The sequence below is a fragment of the Typopeltis vanoorti genome, chromosome 4 (genome assembly GCF_054136105.1).
Source record: "Typopeltis vanoorti isolate ZY-2024b chromosome 4, IOZ_Tvanoo_1.0, whole genome shotgun sequence".
Taxonomy (NCBI): domain Eukaryota; kingdom Metazoa; phylum Arthropoda; class Arachnida; order Uropygi; family Thelyphonidae; genus Typopeltis; species Typopeltis vanoorti.
The window spans coordinates 126556455-126580485 of NC_143552.1; the positions used below are offsets into that span (position 1 = coordinate 126556455).

Here is a 24031-nt window from a genome sequence, read left to right on the forward strand (position 1 = left end):
AAGTAAGCAGTTAGAATTGCATCTTGAGAACTTCAGCCCAACAGCCAAGATAACCTAATATAGCCCACTAGAGGGGCACCTTTTAGGACTCTAGGAACAATGCTAGTTTTCTCTCTTCTGCCTCATTTGCTTTTTGTAGTGCCTGCATGCATGTGTCATAGTTTTATGTTCCCATAAAGATGGCGACGTAACATTGCTGAAATATAGGAAGTATTTATTAAAGTTTCTTTTAATTAATATTCCAGTATACACTGTAAATTCCTGAAATAATTTAATAGTCATGTGTTACCAACCTATAAGCCTATCTATAAGAATTACTGATCATTTTTATCATTTGCCCACACTTCCAACCTATTCAAATCGCCCTGCTATATATCAGTAGCATCTCTGATTGCCCTGCCTATCGTTGCATCATTAGCAAACAACTAAAGATCTTCTGTCTGCCCTTTTCTAATGTCATTAATGCAGAGATTAAACAATGGTCAAAGGACTGATCCCTATGATACATCACTGGTCAGCCTTAAATCTAGCAGATTCACAACCCCAATATAACACTTTCTGATACCTGTCCATTAGCCACCCAGTTATCCAAGTCAATAGTTTGTACTCCAAACCCATATTTTTTAGATTATCATTATTATTATTATGTGACACCTCCAAGGAGTCCAAAGACTCATCGAGGGAGGGTACCTACTCTACAACTTTCCGTCTCCACCACTCAAATCCACCAACTACACCCACATCATCAACAACATCTACACCAATGGCATCTACTCCCCACCACCACTAGTATTTTCACAGACAATCACAAATATCCATACCCGTGGCAGGATTTGAACCCGCAGCCTTTTTTTTTTTCTTTCTTTCCTACAGCCTGGTATCCTATCAAATGTCTTAGCAAAAGCAAAGTATAACAGTATCATAGTCCATCCATTCCCTTTATGCAACTCAGCAAAACATTATTATAACATATTAAATAATACTTTAATAGTATTATTAAGCTTAAGAAGGGTACTTCCTCCAAGACCCCAATTAGAGGAGAAAATAGCCTTGGATAGAACTCAGTGGAGGAGATTAATCCGCTGCAGCAACCCTATCTGAGTGGGAATGAAGCTGAAGAAGAAGATTAAATAATACTTTAATACTTCATCATAAACTTTACCTTCTATATTCTCTTAGCTGTTTCACCCTTTTGCTAGCTGTTTTGCATTAAAACTAAATTTTGTGTTCTTATGTATTCTTTAAAAACCGTGACAATTTATTTGCTACGAAAATCTTAACAAAAACTATGAAAAGGAGCTTTTGACATAATTTTGTTTCTTAATTTGCAAAGTGTCTTCTTTCTGTAATCAGCCACTAAGCTTGGGATTTTTCTATTTCTTGCAGATAATTTCACCATGCTTTCCTTTGCTGGTTGACCCATTTCATGTTTTCTTCAGATTCTGCCATTAGGTCTCTGGGGTTAGGTTCTTTATTTAAAACTCACTTTCCGCCCCTATAATATTTGTATATTTTAGGCAAACAGTGAAAATCCGAAACTGGTAGAATGTTTATTTTTAAAACTTCTATATAGCTTTTTCATTTTACTGTGATACTCAATTTTATCTGCTCAAAACTAGATGGTGAAATCACTTCCCATTTCAAGTCTCTTGCATACTCATATTCCAAATCAATCTGAAGATATCACTATCACAAGAATAGACAGTCCAGATCCAGTACAGAAATTCAACAGATACCCAAAATTATTATAGGCCCTACTTTTTTTTAATATAAATATTTCTATACATTTGCAATTCTTTTAAGTAATAAGCTATGCAGACTTCAACCCTGTAACCATGTAATTTTAACAGTATTTATCATGATTCTTAATTAAAAGTGGTAGTGTGTAGATGGGGGATTGAACAGTGTGGACAGTGAGTTGTGTGAAGTGGTGTGTCCTCCCATGATGAGTATTTGGACTCCTTGGAGATATGTAATAATGACAATAATAATATTTTATGAGCAATTACTGATAATGAAATTTTATATTCTGCATAATAATTAGTGTGATATATACCTACCATTAAAGCTGGAGCTGAAGCTAAATTTCCTCCAATAGCAGTAAAATTAAATGGAGAAATAGCAGCAATAAATCCCTGAAAAACAAACATAAAATTTTATCCTAAAAATGTATGCCCAAACATCTACAAATTTCAGCAGTCAGACCAAAATTAGAGAATAAAACAACAAAAATCAAACTAGCATCATGGGCAATTATTTTTTAAGTTATGGTTAAAAAAGGGAAAGCATAGCAAACAAAACAATGATAAATCTATAGAAAAATACATACTAGAAGTAATACAAAATTAATGATGATAATTTAACACTTCTTAAATTTTGAGAAAGATAACTTAATTAGCTATTTACAATCTTAAATGTTCTGACACTTGTTTTAGTGTAATCACCAGGAATTAGTATATAATTTATATGTTGGTTAGACCACAAATGACAAAAGTAATGAACAAATGAACTGTATTAACCCAGTAAAGCCATGATCTCTAGTGTTTAAAAATACCAGAGATCACAGATTTGCTAGCTATACAAACTAGAGAAAAATCATTTAATTACTTCTGTACATAAGTATACACATTATTCCATGGATCTGGGCTGAACAGATTTTAATGAAATCCTCACAAAAAATTATCAGCCATTCCATTTGTTTCAAGCAGGCTATCTGCAAGGGCTGGATTGGATTGTTTTGAATTAGTGTTTGATATCTGTATTTGTTTCCTGGCAGTTGATGTTTTTGCAAGATGTAAAACGAGTTATGGTTTTTCCTGAAAGGAAAACCATACCAGTACCACCTTTATGCAAGACTCAATAACTTGCCTTCATTTGAAAAGCCCTTATACATGATTCTTCACATCTTAAATGAGATTTGAACTCGGGTCTTCCTAAACAAAGTTGATACCAAATAAATTACATGAGGCTTCATTGCAGAGGCATAAAGGGACAAAAAGAAATAGTGAGATAATATATATTACAATAACTCCATTCTAGACAGATGGAATTCAATAAAATGAGTAAATAGGAAAGTGTCTGTGTGGTTTGATTTCAATCAAATCATTTTTAAAGGTAAATGATTCTTAAAATACAAACTTATTTAATACTGACCATTTACAAACAAACTTACATTATAGCCTACCAGTTTCAGGCTTTTTCAAGGCGTTTACGGAAAGACATAAAAACTAGTAAATGCAAATTCTTTCCGTAAACGCCTTGAAAAAGCCAGACAGTTTGCTGGCGAAACTGGTAGGCTATAATGTAAGTTTGTTTGTAAATGGTCAGTATTAAATAAGTTTGTATTTTAATTATAAAACGACCAAATATGTTTAGTTTAAACAGTAAATGATTCTTAATAATTTTGCTCTGGCTAAATGGAATTTAATGAAATTTGATATTTAGAAAATAAGTCAAATCATTTCAATTTTGGTTTCAATAAGACCATCTGTAGTGAGAAATTAGGGAAAACAAAATTCTGGAGTCACAAGCCAAAAACATGTAGGTGTATCATTGAAATATTGAAGTGTTATAACTTGATATACTTGGATTTTTTTTATTTTTTTTAAACAAAGTACCACCATTCAAGGGATTTCTTTGAATGACAGAAATCTGCACATCATGACAGTTCTGATGAAAACTAAAATGCCAAAAATTTAATTCTGAAAAATTTCAAATTTTACTGTACATATACAATCAAAGATCCAGATAAAGGCCTAATGTTCCATCAATTCACATGCATATGCTAGACAATAATTTTCACTATTTAATCAGATTTGGTCTTTTTTCTTATGATTCTGTTTTTATTGGCAAAATGATTTGCACTTGACTATTACTTCAAAATTAGGCAAGAAAAATTATGTCTGTGGTATATGTCAAAAACTGGTTAAGGTTAAACTGTGATAATGGTATCAATATACAAGAAAGCTTTCATAGTTTCTACATTCGGCTTTAAAATAATCTAGATCTAATATCCACTTTGCCTATGTAATTTTGCATCGCTGAACTGAAGCCTACTGGCTCTTTATTTTAGTAATTACAAGAAATCTATCATAAAATGCCTTTTTATGATATACAATTATTTCCTTGCTTTTTTTTATGATAATCTCATACACAAGAGGCCGAGTAATCCACATGTTAGAACCATAGACAGGTGAAAAGGAACTTGTTCATATTTAGTTTGAAGAGCTATGGATTATATTCCATGGGAAAACGCAAAAGATGATCTGTTCCAGAAGGCAGTAGTGGAGGGGATAAATGAGGAGGAGGAGAAATTTGTTCTGTGGGTTGGGAGTTAACTGTGAAGGGGTCTTGAGTAGTTACTGCACATTTCAATAATTCATGATGATGATGCTAGTTCAGATGAACATTGGCTGTGGTAGTACTTATAAAAATGGAAACAGCAAAAAATTAACATCTTTGTGAGAATAGGTGGAATGAACTGATGAGAGATAAGTCAAAAATCAACCTGACTGCTCTCATCTGTATTGAATCAATTTTTAGGATGCTCTTATGGGACACTGCTGCAAATGTGAGCACAGTAACTCAATGGCTGGACAGATTCGGGATTTATATAGAATTAATAGCTATTCAGAAGTCAAGTAGTTTCAAGTAAGAGAGAAATATTAAGTTTGTGGTTGCCAAGGAAGAAATAGTTGTAATGTGCAATGCCAAGGGTTTGATGACAGAGTAATCCTAAAAAGAAAAAAGAGTTCGTCTTGTATAGAGATTTAGGTTTGTAAGGAGTAAGAAAAACTGTTATATATATATATATATATATATATATATATATATGCGTGTGTGTACGATCATAGTAAGATGAAGTTAATGGGTGAAAGTGGTAGAATGGTAACTGCTGCAGAAGACATTGTTAAGGTATTTAGTGATCAATTTATAAGGAAGTTTCATCCTGAGGAAATTAAGTGTAGAGGATATAGGAGGGGATGGCTTAATTGTGAGTGAGCAGAAGGTATTTGACGAAATAAATAACCTTGATGTCAATAAGGCAATAGGATCTGATGACATATCACCATGCATCTTAAGGGAATGTTCCAGGGAAATGGCAGTAGCATTGGCATGCCTGTTTAATAAGTCTAACAACAAGTTCCAAGGGAGTGGAAGGAGGATAAAATTGTTCCACTGCATAAAGGTGGTGCGTATAAATGTTTATAAGAACCTTATAATACAAATTTATAAATATAAATGTTTATAAGGTTCCATGTTCTTGCAACTTATATTATGGTCAAACTGAGGAATTTACCAACATAATAAGGCTGTAGCTTCAAATTATAGGCAGGTCTGTATATCTGGAGTTGTGGTGAAGGTACTGGAGAGATTGGTGAGAAGTAGGATACAGAAATGGGTTGATAACAGCAGTATTTTCAGCATGGTGGTTATCAGCATGGGTTTGTTAAGGGGGAGATCACGTTGGACAGGGGAGATTATGCATCTCCCCTGTCCAAGGTGACAAATACCTTGGACAGGGGAAGATGCATATACATTGGTGTACTTAGATTTTGCAAAGGCTTTTAATAGACTGCCACATGACAGGTTTCCCTCCAGCTGAACTCTCCTTTATTCACCAAACCTTTCTGTCTAATGGTACAATGCCATAAAGATTAACAAATTAGTTGTTCCTGCCAACTCTCTCATCATACAGATTACAGTAATGCTATTACTATTCTCCATATTCAGGCTTTGTTGGAAAAAAATAGCCAGAACTTTAAAAATATATAATCTCTACACTCTCAAACCTCATTTGAAGCAGGCTGTCCTTATCTACTCTAAGGATGTACTCACTCCCCTCTCTGTTCCAAGTGTTTATAAGGTTCCATGTTCTTGCAACTTATATTATGGTCAAATTGAAGGATCTACCAACATCCACCTTGATGAACACAAGAAATACATCTGCAGCCAGCTATAGCCAGTCAGGTCTTGCTGAGCATGCTTTGGATATCTTGCAACACTAATTCTTAGTACTCCTGCCCAACAGTTAAGGCTAGCCAACAGTACCCATAGAGTGCACCCCTCAAAGGACTTTAGTCTTCTAGTCTATCTTCTCCACTTACTGTGTTGTAATATTGTAATCTTGCCAATGTCTCTGTGGCAGATGAAATATAGGGAACAATTAAACTTGTGTTTCATTATTTTTCTAATGTGGGATTCATTCCATTAAACCTAAATACGAGTTTAAACCAGCACCTAAGCCTGAATACTCATTTGATTATTGCAATGTTGAAATGAAGACTGACCTGCAAGAATAAAGAAGTAATTTTATCTCTTTACAAAAAGAAGCAAAATTTCTAGGTGAGGTCATATCAAGGCAAGGCCTTGATATGACTCTCTGAACTACGATGCCCAGATCTGGTATCCTGGTTTCTGAGGTGATGCAGATACAGCAGATAGGGAAGATGAGTGCTTCCCTAGAGATATATATGACCTTCAAATTTCTGAAAGGATCATATAGGATATCAATAAATGGAATTTTTAATTTTATGGCAGGCAGGAGCGGACAACAGTGATCTATGGAAGGTGAGAATGAATACAGTAATTAATAACTATAATTTAATCATCGCTCTGATGAAATTTTTCCTCTCTCTTTAATGCTTAGCAATGTAACATCATGCAGCTCGTTCTACTTTTGAATGATCAATTGTTGGTATTCCACCTTGTTAAAAACTGTTCGTATGTAGCTACTGAAGATAGTCTATTAGTTTCAGACTAAAATATTTGGCAAATATTAAAATATTCTTGTGTTAACGTGTCTATAATTCCTAATCATAATGTCACAAGTGTCTCTCAAAAGTAAAATTCTATTCCTTCACAGGGAAAACTTTACCAAAAAAACAGGTAAATTAGGTAAACTATCACTAATACAAGCTAAGTTATGAGCAAGGATCATATTTCTGAAAAAATGCCACGACAATAAGATTATTCCTAATTTCGCTAAGATAAAAGAAACCATAAAATCTCCTGGAGCTCATAATATCTACAGGAACACCAGTTTAGCTTTAATCTGTAATCAACTCAGAGCAGATAAACATGATCTTGCTATTAACATTCATCAGGTTTCTGATTTCCGTACCTTTATCTCCACAAACTTAGACCCACATCTTTCTGACATAGTTCTTAATGTGGCTAAACGCTCTATACAACGTTCATATAAAAAACAGAATGAACATCTAAACCACAAATTTGATGTTCTTGTTTCTAGACAAATCAAGCCTTTCCAAGTTCCAGATAACTGAGTCATCAATGTGTCCGGTCGCCCTTTAATGAGTAGTGAAACACTCATCCTCTCAAAAGGACATGATTTTGCTACAGTCCCTAAAAAAGATTCTGTATCTAGATTTCCTGGTTAACATCGAATGGAACCTTAGTCATCACTCCAGTGAAAAGGCTAATTCTCTCCGCCTAGAAGTTGCTTCTACGGTACTTAAAGCCAAGCTTCTTCCTTCCAACATATCTTCTTTTGAAAAGAATGCATTACATTCCTTAAGAAGAAACAGTCACCTTGTTATCACTAAAGCAGACAAAGGAAAAGCAACAGTAATTATGGATTTTCAAACTATAGAAGAAAAATTTATCTTTTACTTCGAGATCGCTCAACATACCAAGAACTTGATCACGATCCCACCAACAGGCAACTGAAGAAATTAAATTTCCTTCGAGATGAGGTGATAAGTTTGGATGCAGACATGATAGAAAGACTAAAAACACATTTTGCAAGACCTTCTAAATTTTATGGTCTACCTAAAATCCACAAGACAGATATTCCTCTTCGTCCTATAGTGGACTGTATTGATTCACCTACTTATCGCATAGCCAAATATTTAGCGAAATTATTGAAATCACATATAGATAAATCATGCTCTTTTTTGAAAAACTCTTTGGATTTCCTAAATAAATTAAAAAATATCTCATTAAAACCTACTGATCTTATGGCGAGCTTCGATGTAGAATCTCTATATACTAATGTACCTCTCAAAGAGACTTTACAATTACTTGCTGACATCTTCCCACAAGATATTATAAAATTATTTGATTTCGTGATGTACTCTGGATATTTCTTGTGTCAAAACAAATTCTACAACCAAGTGGAAGGAACAGCCATAGGAAGTCCACTTTCACCTGCTCTAGCCAACTTTTATTTAGAACATCTAGAAGACGTCCTGTTTTCATCTATATTCCCTCAACCATCCTTTTGGGTGAGATACATAGAGGACATCTTTCAGTGTAGCCTCATAACAGAGATTCCTTACCTTCCTTTTTAGCCAGAATCAATTCCTCATATCCTCGTATTAAGTTTACCATGGAGATTGAAAAAGACAACAAGTTATCCTTTTCAGACATCTTCCTCATCTGTTCACCTTCAGGTATTCTAACAACAACAGTTTACAGAAAACCTACTTTCACTGGACGTTATATTCTCAATCTACTCATCATCCTTATCAAAAAACATCATCATCATCAAATTCCTGCCATGTACCCTCAAGGGATGTAGAGGATATGACAGTAATACATGAAAAATTTACATCATTACTAACTTCCTATCTACAATTTTCGTCCAAATCAATCTGTTATCTGTCAAGACTCCAACATTATCAGATCTTATGTGTTCTTCTAAGGCACATTTTACTGTATCAATCCACCTATATCTTGATCTTCCTCTGTGTCGTTTTCCTGCCAACCTGGCAGAGAACACTTGTTTTGCTAATCTTTCCTTGCCCATTCTATTTAAGTGACCATACCACCTAAGATTAGCTCTGCTAATGCATTCCTGAATGCTGACAATGTCAATATCTTTCCTAATATCCTCTTTTTTAATATGATATTGCCATTGATGCCATCTGTTCACGCCTCTAATCTTTCTCAGGACTCTCATATCTGCAGTCTCTAGTCTTTGATCAAGTGTTTTACTTTTGACCCAGCTCTCAGATCCATAAGTTAAAACTGGTTTCAACACTGTCTTGTATACAGCTAATTTAGTATTCCGACTAATTCCTCTCTTATTCCATATGAATTTATTCAATTGACTTCCTACCATACCAGCTTTGTTGATTCTGTTGTCTATTTCCATATTTAATTTACCATCTTCACTAAAAATCGTGCCTAAGTAGCTGAAATGTTTTACTTGTTCCACAGGTTCTCCGTTCACAACACAGTTGACATTTTCAACGATTCTGCCTATTTTCATCGTCTTTGTATTGCTGACCTTCATACCATATCTATTACAATAGTTATTCAATTTAGTCAGGGAATCTTGCAGACTTGTAGTGGATTTATTTAGAAGTATAACATCGTCCGCATAAAGCAAAAAGCTGACATTAACATCTCCAATTTTCATATATCATGTTTAATACCACTTTCCTTCATAATATAATCCATATAGATAATGAATAACAGAAGGGATAATGTACATACTTGTCTCACACCAGATTTAATATTAAACCACCTTCCTGTACTTCGTTCAATTCTAACTGCTGACTTACAACTCAAATAAAGACTAAGTATTTTTTTAATTGAGACTTTTAATTCCTACATTAGTCTAATGTTATTTATAAATTAAGATTATCATATGAAATTGTGAATTAATAACTAATTTAATCATCACTCTGATGAAATTTTTTCTCTCTTTAATACTTAGCAATATAACATCACGCGGCTTGTTCTACTTTTGAATCATCAATTGTTGGTATTCCACCTTGTTAAAAACTGTTCCTATATAGCCACTGAAGATAGTCTGTTAGTTTCAGACTAAAACATTTTGCAAATATTAAAATATTCTTGTGTTATCGTGTCTGTAATTCCTAATCATAATGTCACAAGTGTCTCTCAAGAGTAAAATTGCTTTTAAAGATGGTGAGCACAGGTTCTGTGAATGAATTAAAAAAAAAAAGATATGACCATTGTGAACAATACGTAGCCACCCTTCATGTGTTCCTGACTCCCTGGAGGTCTCTTGTAATAATATAGTAGATAAATATCAGGAAGGTGTCAAAATTAGGAGCCTGTGTAGCTCAGTGGAAGTGGCGTGTGCTTCATGGCGCTAAATTGTCCGAAGAAAGAGCATCGTGGCTCAATTCTAGTCGCTGACAGGAGGAACTTTAAAAAAAAGTGGAATGGGTTGCCAGAGTCAGTTGTGAGTGTTTTGTCTGTTAATGGGTTCAAGGAAAGGTATGATAGATTGTGCAGATAGATTGGGTCTCATTGTGTATAATAATAATAATAAATGTTCTGAAGGGTATTCAAAAACCCTTAGAAAAAGTATTGTAAAAGGAAAAGCTGATGATAAAGATATTCTAGATAGGAGTAATTATTTTGAAAAACTGTTAAATGATACAAAAGGTGACAAAACAGTGGGAGAAAATATTCAAGATGAATGCAATTGGGGGTACATATCAATACTTGAGATAGAAAAAAAGTCATCAAAACATTAAATAATGTATAAAAGCAACTGAAAGAAAAAATCTTCAATGTAGAAAAGCAACTGGAGAAGATTATATCTCAGCAGAAACGATCATATATGGAGAGGTTGAAAATGTTATAGTGTCTGCACTGCACAATTCAGAAAGCTTGTTAGGTCTAATTCTGGATGACTAGAGTAGAGTAGAGTAGAGCTCTCATACAACCCATATATAAAAAAGGGAATAAAACTGTGACAATTACAGAATTCCTCTACGGAGTGTTCTAGGTGTTAAGATTTATGAGAAGCAACTAAAATTTTTTTCGAAAAGAAGACTGGAGAAGTAAAAACTAGGTTCAGGCCAAATAGAAGGTGAGAGGATCTGATTTTCACTAGTTCAGAAATCATGGGAATATAACAAGGATTTGGAAAAGACATATGAAAGTTGCCAAGTGTAAGACTATTCAAAACATTACAAATATATGGTGTAAGAGGAATGTTATATTGAGATACATAGTCTATATTTAAGTTCTAAGTCAGCAGTTAGATTTGAAGAAGACTGTTTGATGTAAACCAGACAAGGACATGCACTATTTCCACTTTTACTCATTATCCATTTCAGTGGTTCCCAAAGTGAGCAGTACTGCCTCCTTGGGGTGCTGGAATAATCTGGGAAGGGGGGACAGTAGTGGCCTCATGAGAAAAAGGGGGCGTTGAATTGAAGTAAGGGGACAGTGAAAGCATAAATGACAAAAATTAGGTGCTGAAAAAAAATTTATCATCAAAAATTTTGATGATATAACTGTTGTATAATGTAAGCAAAGGTCAATGGTTGCTTTATTTTCCAAGGAAATGTACAAAATGCAAGTTACAGCCAATCGGCATTGAAGTCCAATGACAGGTCTTAACAAGCAAAGTGTTGATGGGTGCGCACATTCAAGTGATCGGATTTTACAAGTCCAATATGCATCGGCAGGAACATCTGCATGTTATAACTTGTATAATACTATAAATACGTGAGATGCATGAAATCAGTTTTAGATTGTTTCTGAATTGTGTGACAAGCAGTTAGCAATTTGATGTAGTGCATATTCGATACCTAGTCGGTACCTTACTTACACGGATTACACACAAAGCAAATTATTCTTACTAAATAGCTTAAGGAAATTACAACGAATAATAGAACATACATTAAAATAAATTTTAATACACTTCCAATATTTCGGCAACGTCAGGTTGCCATTATCACAGGAACTTAAATACAAGACACGTGCATGCAAGCACAACACACAAATGAGGAACGAAGCAGAAAGCTATTCTTTCTCCTAAAAGTCCTGATGGTTCCCTCTAGGACTTTTAGGAGAAAGAATAGCTTCCTGCTTCGTTCCTCATTTACTGTGTGTTGTGTGCACATGTCTTGTATTTAAGTTCCTGTGATAATGGCAACGTGACGTTGCTGAAATATTGGAAGTGTATTAAAATTTATTTTAATGTATATTCCATTGTACATTGTAATTTCCTTAAGCTTTTTAGTAAGAATGTATAACCAACATCTAAGCCTTTCCACGAGAAAAAAGCAAATTATTGTTATTCCAATAAAACAGCAGGTTTCACGTGAATATTTTTATACCTTTTCTTATAAAAATAATTTGGTTTAGGTATGTGAGAAATTGCATTCTAGCAATTTTGTAAATTTAACTTTTTTTTACAGATAATATCATGGCTGAACCCAAGAAGAAATTAGACAATATAATATTGAATATTTGAAATACAGCTTTTTCAGTTGCCTACAAACAAACATTATCAATGTGCCTGATTCCAAATGAATCATGAAACCTTCAAAGACTAGAACATTTGACAAAAGTTCATGTTGATTAAAACAATATAAGGATATATCATATTTTCAAGCACTTAAGGAAAAATTTTTGAAACAACCAACATTGGCAGTATGTTTTCAGCAGCATCCAAACTAGATGATGATGATGGGTTGCATGCCTCTCACATTTCCTTACTGATTGCTAAATCTGGAAAAACCACATAATGTTGGTGAAAAACTAATCCTACCAGCAGTTAATGAGGTCATGTGCACTGTACTGTACAAGCCAGCCTCTGATATTATCAAGAAAATTCCTTTAAGCAATAATACAGTACAACAAAGAATTGATGAAATGACCCAGGATGTTGAAGACTCATTATGTGAGTATTTAAAAACAACCCAGCTCTCTATACAACTTGATTAGTTTACTTTACCCAGGAAATGAAACCTTACTTTTAGCATATGTACGATACATAAAAGAAGAAAAAATTTGCCAAGAATTATTATTTGCTAAAAATTTGCTGCCACTAAAGGAGAATCGATATTTTATGCATTGGAAGCATTTTTTAAAGAAAAAATTCCTCTGAATAATATCTTGTCAGTTGCTATTGATGGTGCTCCAGCGATTGTGGGGTGCTATCATGGTTTTATTGCATAATTCAAAGAGGTGGTGGCAAATATATTCACTATACACTCTGTGATTCATTGTCAACATTTAGTTACCAAATACCTGAGTGATCGCCTACACAGATTATTGAATAACATGACAGATTGTTTGGACAACTTTGTATTGAAAACGACAAAGAATTCAAACACTTGCTGCTCCATACAGAAGTTCGTGGGCTATCAAAGGGTGGCTGTTTGAATCAAATTTATGAACTCTTTGACTCGGTGCTACAGTTTTTAAAAAACAGAGATGATGCTTCACGAGTCAACTTGATTAATTTCAAAAGTGACATAGCTTATTTGACCAACTTGTTTAACAAATTTAATGAAACAAATCTACAGCTCCAGTGAGATGAGCTGAATTTAATAAAAACAAAATCTGTTATTTCTGCGTTTGTGTCAAAAAAGCACTTGGAGGCTCTCCATTGCGATTCCAACCATCGATTTAAAGATATACTTGAAATGAAAATCTTTGTGCATATTTCGAAACGAGTCCAAAACCTGATTGGGTTTTGGACCCATTTTCAAGTATAAACACAGAAAAATCTTTACAATTACAAGAAGAACTGATAGAAGTAACGACAAATGAGGAATTGAAATTAAAATTCAAAAACAGGTACCAACATTTAAAAGGAAGTGGTTTAACAAGAGAAAGTTCTTCTCTCTCTCACTTTTTTTTTTTTCCTCCCATCATTCTTAATAAACTTAAAGCTCTGTTCTTTACAGTTGTGGTGATACCTAACTTTTGTTGAGGATAGTGAAATGAGCTGGCAGGTAAATATCATCCTGTATGAGTTGGTTTTCTGTAGATACATAATTCAAACATTTATTTACTTTTTTTTTTTGATAATGACATCCAAAAAAGCATAATTTGTTATCCTTCTGAATCTCCAGAGTAAACTTTTAATCTTGGAGTGGTGATTATTACCCGATCAGGAAGCATACAAAGTTCTTAAGAGTGTATTTCAAGATAATAAAAACATTGTCCATTTCTGTCATGTTGTACCAACATTTTATATTGTGGTTTAAGCCAATGAGAATACAATTTGATCAGCTAAATTCCAAATTGCCAGCCCATCCTTGTTTGTTCATTATCCAGGTAGATACCTAACAGGGTGCACCATGAGTAGGTGAGGATTGGACATTAGGTTAGAAGCTCTGGTTGGTTCTCTGCATTCCTTTAAAGGCTATGTTAAGCCTCTCAGTTACACAGCTCTGACCCTTAAGCACACCAACTATTTGAATACAGAATCCTTAACACTCCTTGCATTAACAACACATTCTGGTAATGCATTCCATTCACTGACAATTCTCCATCTAAAAAATTTACCCCCCCCCCCTCTTCACCACACTTTTACATAACTTCCAGGGATGACCTCTGGTTCTTCCCCTCTCACCTTCTATTCTTTTTATAATCCCCCCCCCCTGGATTAACTTGATAAAATTCTTTCACTAACTTAAATGTCTCTATCATATCACTTTTTTTCCTCCTATCCATCAAACTCTGCAATCTACATTTCTTCAACCTCTCTCTCTCTCTTTCCATGGCCAGCACTCCAATTCTCCCATCACATCACATTCAACCCTCTGACCACATCAGATCAGAGGGTTGAATTCTAGATGATTGGAGCAGAGCTCTCATAGTACCCATCTATTAAAAAAGAAATAAAACTGAATGTGAGAATTACAGAGGTATTTCCCTACTGAGTGTTCCGGATAAATTTTATGCACGTATACTTGAGAAACGGTTGAGAAGGATTGTGGAAGGAAAAGCCTGGTGAAGAACAAGCTGGATTCAGGCTAAACAGACGTTGTCAGAATAAGATTTTCACTTTACAATACAACAACTCCACGAGAATTACAATACAACAAATAGTTGAGAAATCTTGGGAATATAACAAGGATTGGTATTTAAGTTTTGTTGATATGAAAAAGGCATATGACAAGGTGCCAAGAGGAAAGCTCTTCAAAATGCTACAGTTATATGGTGTTAATAGGATGTTATATCATACAATATATAGTCTCTATGTAGGCTATAAATCAGCTGTTAAACTTAAAGGTGCTACAGGAAAATGGTTTGAGATAAAATCAAGTGTGAGACAAGGGTGCACATTATCACCACTGTTGTTCATTATCTATATGGAACACATTATAAAGAAAAGTGGTATTAAATCTGATATCAATAAATCCAGTACAAGTCTGCAAGATTCCCCTCCAAATTTATTACAATAGTTATTCAGATAAACTGAATAACTATTGTAATAAATTTGGTATGAAAATCAACAATAAAAAGACAAAGACAATGAAAATAGGCAGAAACATTGAAAATATCAATTTTATCCTGAATGGTGAACCTATAGAACAAGTAAAACATTTCAGCTATTCAGGCACACTTTTTAGTGAAATTAGCTGTACACAGGCTAATTTAGCGTTTTGTGTTTGAATACCATCTTGTACACAGGACGGTGTTCAAACCAATTTTACCTTATGGATATGAGGTGTTGGGTTAGCACTTGATCAAAGCACTTGATCAAAGACTAGAGACCACAGATATGAGGGATCTGTGAAAAATTAGGGGCGTATACTGATGACCTTAATAGTAAAATCATATTAAAATTATTCTGTTATTAAGGTTCACAATTAGGAAAGAACTTGCCATTGTTGGCATTCAGGAATGTGTTAGTAGAATTAATCTCAGGTGGTATGGTCACTTAAACAGAATGGGAGAGGAATGATTAGGAAAACAACGTTCTTTGCTAGGTTTGCAGGATAAAGACCCAGACGAAGATTAAGATGTAGATGGATTAATAGAGTAAAAAGTGCCTTAAAAGATAGAAATATAAGATCTGATAATATTGGAATCTTGGCAGATAACAGATTAATTTGGAGGAAAATTGTTGATCTCTAGCATCATCAGCAAACAATTGCACATCTCCAATAGGACCCTTCCTAATGTTATAATGTATAGATTGAACAACAATGAAAGTTATTTATTATAATACTAAATGAAAAAAAGTTACGTCATTACTAATTAACTTTTTTTTCGTGTCATACCATAATAAATAACTTTCATTGTTGTTCAATGTATACATTATAACAATAGGAAGGGCCCTACTGGAGATGTGCAATTGTTTGCTGATGATGCAAAGATAGGCAGGCAATCAGGGATGTTTCTGATATCTAACACTTACAAAATAATTTGAATAGGTTGGAAATTTGGCAAATGAAAATGGCTGTAAGTATAATATTAGTAAGTGTAAAGTTAGGCACTTTGGCATGATGAGATTTCCAGTGGCATATTATATTATCGGGGTTATGCTACAAAAATCTGATGAGGATAGGAATCTTGACATAATGGTAGATAGGAATTTGAAGTTCAAAGGTCATACAGCAAAAGTTGCAAATGCAACTCAGAAGATAATTTCGATGATGAAGCAAACCTTGACATGTAAGGATAAGGAAGTCATTTTGCCTCTTTATAAGGTTTTCATAAGGCTGCACCTGGATTATTGCGTTCAGATTTAGTCTCCTGGATTCCAAAGGGATAAAGAAGCTGTGGAAAAGGTGGAAAGGAGAGTTACAAAGATTATGTCCAGATTATGGGATTTAGATTACGAGGACAGACAGTGATTACATGGATTACATTCTCCTGTTAACTCTGGTTAACAGGAGAAAGATGATAGAGGTCTATGAATATAAAAAATTTCATCAATATCCTATGTTATAGGATATTGATGAATTTTTTATATGGAAGGTAGGGAGAGAATATGGGGGCATCCACAGAAGTTAAGTTTGTTCACAGTCAAGAAAGGGATAAGAGCTAGGTTTTTCTATCACAAAGCAGTGAGTAAGTGAGTCGAATAGCTTGCCTTTAGGGGTAGGCACATCTAGTGTGAATGAATTTAAGGGAGGGTATAACAGCTGGTTTGGATGATTTATAGCCTCCCTTGATGGGTCCTTGACTTCCTGGAGGTCTCATATGGGGGGGGGGGGATGTGCAGGAGACCTCCTATACACCCTTGAAAGTACATATCAGGAATTTGATGATGACCTAAGTAACACCAGCTCTGTTTATTTAATCTAGAATAATTGGACTGCCAGAAATATTAATAAGTTCCCTACATTTCATGGGCAATTAACATTAAAAATAATAAATATATATATAATAGCTATTATCTACCTTTATTATAAGTTAAATTCTGTTAGTGACTATCAGTATCAGCAACAAATAGACTAGAAGTGTAAAATGTTAAAAATAATATGAATGCTTACTGTTCATTTCTACTCATTCACCAAAAGTTCTATACAGTGAGTACTACCCAACAAGAAATAATGTAACATTTTTTGAATATATGTATACCTTTTTGATTCCATCAATAGAAGAAAACTTACTGAAATATTAACAAAGAAAAACATACAGTGAAACACAAAGATTTGTTTAATGACAATCAGAATGCAAGTGCAGTAGTTCAATATAAAAATACAACTAAAAAAGTGTGTGTGTACACTTCTGTCCTTTGGAACAGTGTTACTCCATTCTGTTTTTCCCAGTGAATACAAATCCCAACTCTTCAAGAAACACATTAACAGATCCAATTTTTTCTCTAAATTAAAGATACCAAGAAATTATATACTTGGTTTAATTCTTTATCCAAGTGTAAGCAAACAAAGTTTGCATATGAAGTATTTTCAGGACTGGGGCAACTCGTGGTAAAGGTGGTATGATTTCACATCACTTGCCATAATGCAAAGCACATCTCCTTTCAGACATGTATAATGCTATGCATTATGGGAATTGAGGTCTCTTCAGTGACCCTTCCCATAATGCTATGCATTATGGGAAGGGTGACTTCATGTGCAAACTTTATTTGCTTACACTTGGATAAAGGATTAAACCAAGTATATAATTTCTTGGTATCTTTAATTTATAGTATAACCAAGTAGAAAAACTTCCAACAATTCATTCTTCTCTCATCACTTGCCCACACATGGCAACATTGTGTTATAAGTATTAAGAGCTCTCATGTGGTATCAATATATGTTACCCAAGAATCCAGTTTTCCATACTTTGTGGTAGAAACAATCTCTAATCCTTGATTGTTTTGACAATCAGAAATAGAGCCTCTATATATATATATATATATATATATATATATATATATATATATATATATATATATATATATATATATATATAGAGAGAGAGAGAGAGAGAGAGAGAGAGAGAGAGAGAGAGAGAGAGAGAGAGTGTGTGTGTGTGTGTGTGTGTGTAAGATGTATGTATAAGCATATATTCTGAAAAGCAAAAAAGAATGCAAAATACCATTTAATTAGCAATTAATGTAAAACTTACCTCAATTCCTCGATGGCGAAAAGTATTCTTTGAGTAACTGGGATTAGTACTTATTGGCTGATACTTTATAAGTTCCTAAGAAAATTCAGAGCTAGATAAGATTTTTTTAAAACATCAATAACATTAATATAAACTCAAAAGAAAGACCTAATTACTGACTTAATATATAAATAAGAGTTTGTAAAGAATAATCAAAACTTTGAGACTCATTGCCAGACACTCTTGAAATTCTGACTGATTTAGTGAAAGAGACATGTGGTAAAGTTGTATGCAATGATAGAAAAATCAAAACTCCATGGCAGACTCAGAAAGTTAAAGAGGCAGTTATGAAAAAGAAGAAAGGATATTGAGCATTCCTAGCAAGTAAGCAATATGTACGCTGAAAGAATATAGAGAAAAATGTAAGAAAGTAAAGAAATGTGTCAAGTAGCTATATAAGTCATAGAAACACTTTGGTAAGAATATAGAAAATAAGTATGTCGAAGATGTCAAAATGTTCTTCGGGTTATTTAAAAAAAGTTTAGAAATACAGGAAAGTTTACTGTAAAAGGAATCAGGGATGATAAAGAAATCTTAGATAATTGGAGTAACTACTTTGAAGTAACAGAATGGTGACAGAAAACATTCAAGAGGAATTCAATCAGGAGTACATAATGTTTGAAGTACTAATAGCCATCAGAAACCTGAAATATGGAAAGGCAACTGGAGTAAATGATATTTGACCGAAATGCTCAAACATAGAGGTATAAATTGTTGGAAGTGTTTTTCACTTAGTTATACTATAAATTAAAGAAGGCAAGAAATTAAGCAAACAAAGTTTGCAAAAACTTGGCTTATCATCACACAAACTCTCCTTGGATAAAAGAATTAGACCAAAAATTATGGCCAGACTACAATCTGATGTTAAAAGATTTCCATACCTTAAATTAAAGGGACTTCTGAACAAAACAGCAAGAATTCTCTGCAAATACAATCTGTGTACTACTTTGACAACTAGCACAAAAGTTATCTTCTTTCCTACCATCTACTAAAAATAAATTGCCTCCACTATTCTTACCTGGTGTTTATCAAGTACTCTGTTCATGTCATTTTGGCATTTTGGGCAGACTGACTGCTCTGCTAAGATCAGAATTGAAGAACACCAAGATGACATAAGATTTCTGGAATCAGAGGGTTCAGGCCTTGTTTTCATGCCATTGACAATAGACAAAGTCCAGATCACAAGATATTACACTATAATATGTTTAAATTTGATCATTTATTCCTTGAAGTATGCAAAACACTACATCATTGCCCTAATCTTAATTGAACAGACTGCATGCTCATCTCAAAGTTTTAAGAAGTTTTTCTTCTCCTGTAGTCCTAAATGGACCGTTGGGTCATTCATGGCTGGTAGGTGATAGTCTTGGTTAGCCTCCTCCAGTCATCTCGGTCTCTTGTTCGTGATGTCAGTTGAGAAAGGGAGAAATTTGTCCATTTTTTGATGTTATCAGTCCATTTTAATCGAGGTCGGCCCCTAGCCCTTGGTCCTGGAACAATTCCTTCTAGTGTTTGCTTTGGAATGCCATTAGCCCTCTCCACATGTCCGAACCATTTCATCTGTTTTCTTCTGATGACTGTCAGAATATTTTCCCTTTTTCTCTTGTCTACTGAATCAATGTTTTTGGATATTTTCATTGGTTTTGTGAGTGGTATAAGGGATTCTCAAAAGTCTTCTGTAAGTTTTCATTTCAAAAGACAGGAGTCTCCTCTCATCTTCCTTCAATAAAGTCCAGGCCTCACAACCATACAAGAGGACAGAATTCACCAAGGTGTCAATTATCTTAGTCTGGTTGTGATTGCTATTCTGTTATCTCCCCACAATGGTTTTAACTTTTGTAGGGTCATGGTTGCCTTAGCAATTTGGTATTTAATGTCAGTTTTTGAATGACCATCTTGACTCAACGTGCTTCCTAGATAAGTGAACTTGTTTACATTCTCAATTTGTTTATTGCCAATTTGTATCTTTAAGAATTTAATGTCTGATTTTGAGGTTATCATTGTTTTTGTTTTTTGTAGAGTTATATATAATCCATATTTTTTTAATGTTCCGAAAACACGGCTGGTTATCTCTTGTAAATCTTCTTCACTTTCTGCCAGAAGAGCAATATCGTCTGCAAAACATAAGTTATTTATTCTTATTCTGTCAACTGCTATTCCAGTGTCATATTCATAAAGAGCTTCATCTATGACATATTCCAGAAAACAATTAAAATGAAGAGTGGACAAGATGCATCCCTGTCTTACCCCCCATTCTGCATGGAATGATTCACTGCTGTAATTTTTAATTTCAATTCTCATATCAGATGAAGAATAAAGAGATTTAATAATCCTAATGATTTTGTTGTCGATACCATAATGTTCTAGAATCTTCCATAATGCATCGTGCCATATTTTAAGAATTAATTATCATGAATTGTTCATTTTTTTTTTTTTTTTTGTTAATTTTAAATTATGCACAACTATACCTGGTTCCCTGGAACTTTGTTTCTGCCTGTTCACTCATCTGCGACTGAGACACATACATATACTCATGCCGTTTGACTCATTCTTGTGTTAATATGAATGTTGTAATCAATTCCAGCCTGGTTGGCTCTTCAATCAACAGGCTGCAGGTTCAAATCCCATGGTGCACACGAATGTTTGTGATTGTCTTTAAGTGGGAGATGAATTTCATTACCCAGTGTGATTACCACAGCCCCACTTATTGGAGGCCTAAAGTGGCTTGAAAAAATTCTGTTTGGTCTCTAGAGCAGGGTTTCCAAACTATGTAAAAATAAATAAATTTAAAAAAAAATTCCTTAGCTTACCCATGATATCAAATATACTACAGGTTTGCAAATAACCTTTCGTGGGTGAGAGCAACAACAAAAAAATTCTTTTGCTCTCTGTCTGCTGAATGATGTTCATGGTTCAGTGAGCAAAACATAGCAATTTTAATAAATTCTGATTCCCCTTATATGTATTAAACCATTCTTATAAGCATCATCATGTCAACCATGTTTCCATAAAACATCCAGTTAGATATATTAGCTCTGCTTTACATATTTTTGAAGACTTGACAGCATCAAGTTTCTTTCTCCATCTTTACATATAATATGATTCTGCGCTAATGCCATCTGTTCATCTTACCCTCCCCCAATTTTTCTTAAAAATCACATCTATCTTTGATCTGCTGTTTTATCTCTAATCCAACTCTCAGATCCATAAGTTAAAATTGGTTTAAACACTGTCTTGCATGCAGCTAGCCCAGAGCTTGGGCTAATTTCTCTTATTCCATGCAAATTTATTGAACTTGCTCTCTGCCATATACTAACCTTGCTTATTCTATTATCTGTTTCCAAATTTAATTTGCTATCATCACCAAGAATTGTTACTAAATAGCTGAAATACTTTACTTGTTCTATAGGTTTACTAAAGAGAATGCAGTTGATGCTTTCTCATATTTTTCCTATTTGCATAGTTTGTCTTTTTATTACTTGCATGCAAAATTTGTGAGAGCAAAATTTGCATAAAGTTAGAGCTGAGTGGAATGAGTAATTCTGATATCAGGTTAACTGCCAGTTTCATTTATAATATAATTTATAGAGATGATGAACAAAAATGCAGAGAATGAGCACTCTTGCCTTATATCCGATTTTACATCAGCCCATCTTCCTATACCTCCTGCATTTCTAACTGTTATCCCATTTACCTCCATATGATAGCATTTTGAACAGCATCTCCTGGTATGTCTTTTCCAGATCTAAAAAAACCTAAAATATAGATCACTGCTGTATTCTCATGATATCCCAAATGTTTGTCTTAAAGTAAAAAATCTGATATTGTTCTTACCCTAGTGTTATTGTCCAAAAGAGGGATATGAGCTGAAATAAAAGCAGCCCATATAACAAACCCAGAGAAAAAATACTTCATTATCACAAGCATCAATAAAAGTAGAATTAAAAGGGTTGTCAAAATATCTTTAATCCAGTAGCTCAAAAACGAAATTTTTTGCACATCATCATCAATATACATATCATATTGGTAAATTTTTAATTGTTTACATGCACTATAGTTTGAAATAGTTCAGAGTATCGGATCTTCAACTGATATTTCAAATGCTTTCTAATTAACTATTGTGAAGGTTTATAAGTAATCAAAGAAATCTACTGAATAGTGTTAGTTCTGGAAAAACCCAAAGAAGTTATACTACATTTATGAAAAACATTACCTACTTTTCCCATATTTTTTCTAGGCTAACCGTGCGGTTAGCCTAGTGGCTTTACGCTTCACAACCATATGCCTGGGAAAGGAGTGTCCTAGGTTCGATTCCTGTTGGAGACGTGAGGAGCTAAAGGATCTTCCTCAGCCATAGCCAAGTTAGCTGGTCTTGGGCATGGACAGCAGGGTTTTTTTTCCTGCCAGTTTATCTGGGGGATGGGGGGTTTCATCCCGCAAATAGGTAAACCAGCCCCGTGAACACCAGTAATACTTAGAGGCATAGGGATGACCATCCTATCCTCGTACTTCGGTTACGAAATTCAAGCATGCTTGGAAGGTTGTGGGGCTTAAAGGCCTGTTAAAGCCACTGGGATAGGATAGGATTACCTGCTTTTGCCTTATGTATTCTAGACACAATTTTGTTTTGCCTAATTTTGGCACTACAAATAGTACAACTGAAAACTAAAATAGATATCCATTCAAACATCTTAAATACTAAATTTCATTAAATTCTATCCAATCAGTGTGAAATTATTAATCAGTTTTGCCACATTTTTCAATAAAAATAATTCCAATAAAAACAAAAATTACATAAATATCCTCGTGAATATTCTAATTCCCAAACATTATTAAATTTCATTTTGCCAGAGCAGAGTTATTATAATATATTTTTTCAACATGTTCTGCTCCTTTTGCATCCTTGCAAATGATCCAACAAAAGATGGCTTGGCAAATTTTTTTATAAGAACTGACTAAATGGATAGCATATTCACTGCCCAACTACTAGATTCATGGGTTCAAATCCTCCTACAGACATGTTTGTGAATATCTATAGATAGTAGATAATGATTTGGATGATAAACCTAGATTATGGAGGAAGCAAGTGGCTTGAAAAAGTTCCATATTTAGTTTCTTTCAATACTACATAATGCACAATAAGTTTGAATCCTTTTCATGAATAGAATTCACAAAATTACCCAAATTTGAGTGAAATCTGTACAACCTGAGTCCCAGAATAGCTTATAAGTAAATGGTCAAAATAAGCAAAATGATTCTAGCTGCTCATATATTTTGCAAAAAAAATCACACAAGTTTGTCCACAGATATGAGACTTTTAGAAACATCCATGATTCATCTTATGCAGAATTTGAACTATCCTTTGCAGCAAACATTCAGCAGTTTTCTTTTCTTTTAGGCTTGCACGGTGATCCGAATGCATTTTTGAAAATTATGGAGACAACTACCGTGTCTGAATAAAAACTTTAGTTTAATATAACTAAAATCTACAATTCGACGTTTCGACCTTTATGTCAAGGTCATTTTCTGGAGCGTACAAATATACACAAGAAACAAGCTATACTACAATCAAACTGGTTCGTTAAAGACACTGACCAACCGCTACCACAATTGTTGGCCTGACCTCTGGTGGGAAAAAAAAAAAAAAAAAAAAAAAATTATACATCAATGCTAGAGTCCTATTATTTGTGTTGTCTACTATATACATATATTA

At 34.0% G+C, this 24031-nt stretch overlaps 1 protein-coding gene across 1 annotated transcript in view; it reads right to left on the minus strand.

The window, feature by feature from the left end:
• The window catches only part of P5CDh1 (delta-1-Pyrroline-5-carboxylate dehydrogenase 1), a 280792-nt gene that overhangs the window by 166713 nt on the left and 90048 nt on the right, over positions 1–24031 (minus strand). The window contains exons 6-7 of the mRNA XM_090391995.1: positions 18280–18354; positions 2061–2135 (exon numbers count right to left, since the gene is read on the minus strand). Coding sequence (XP_090248121.1) covers positions 2061–2135; positions 18280–18354 — 150 coding nt within the window. The remainder of the gene's footprint in view (positions 1–2060; positions 2136–18279; positions 18355–24031) is intronic.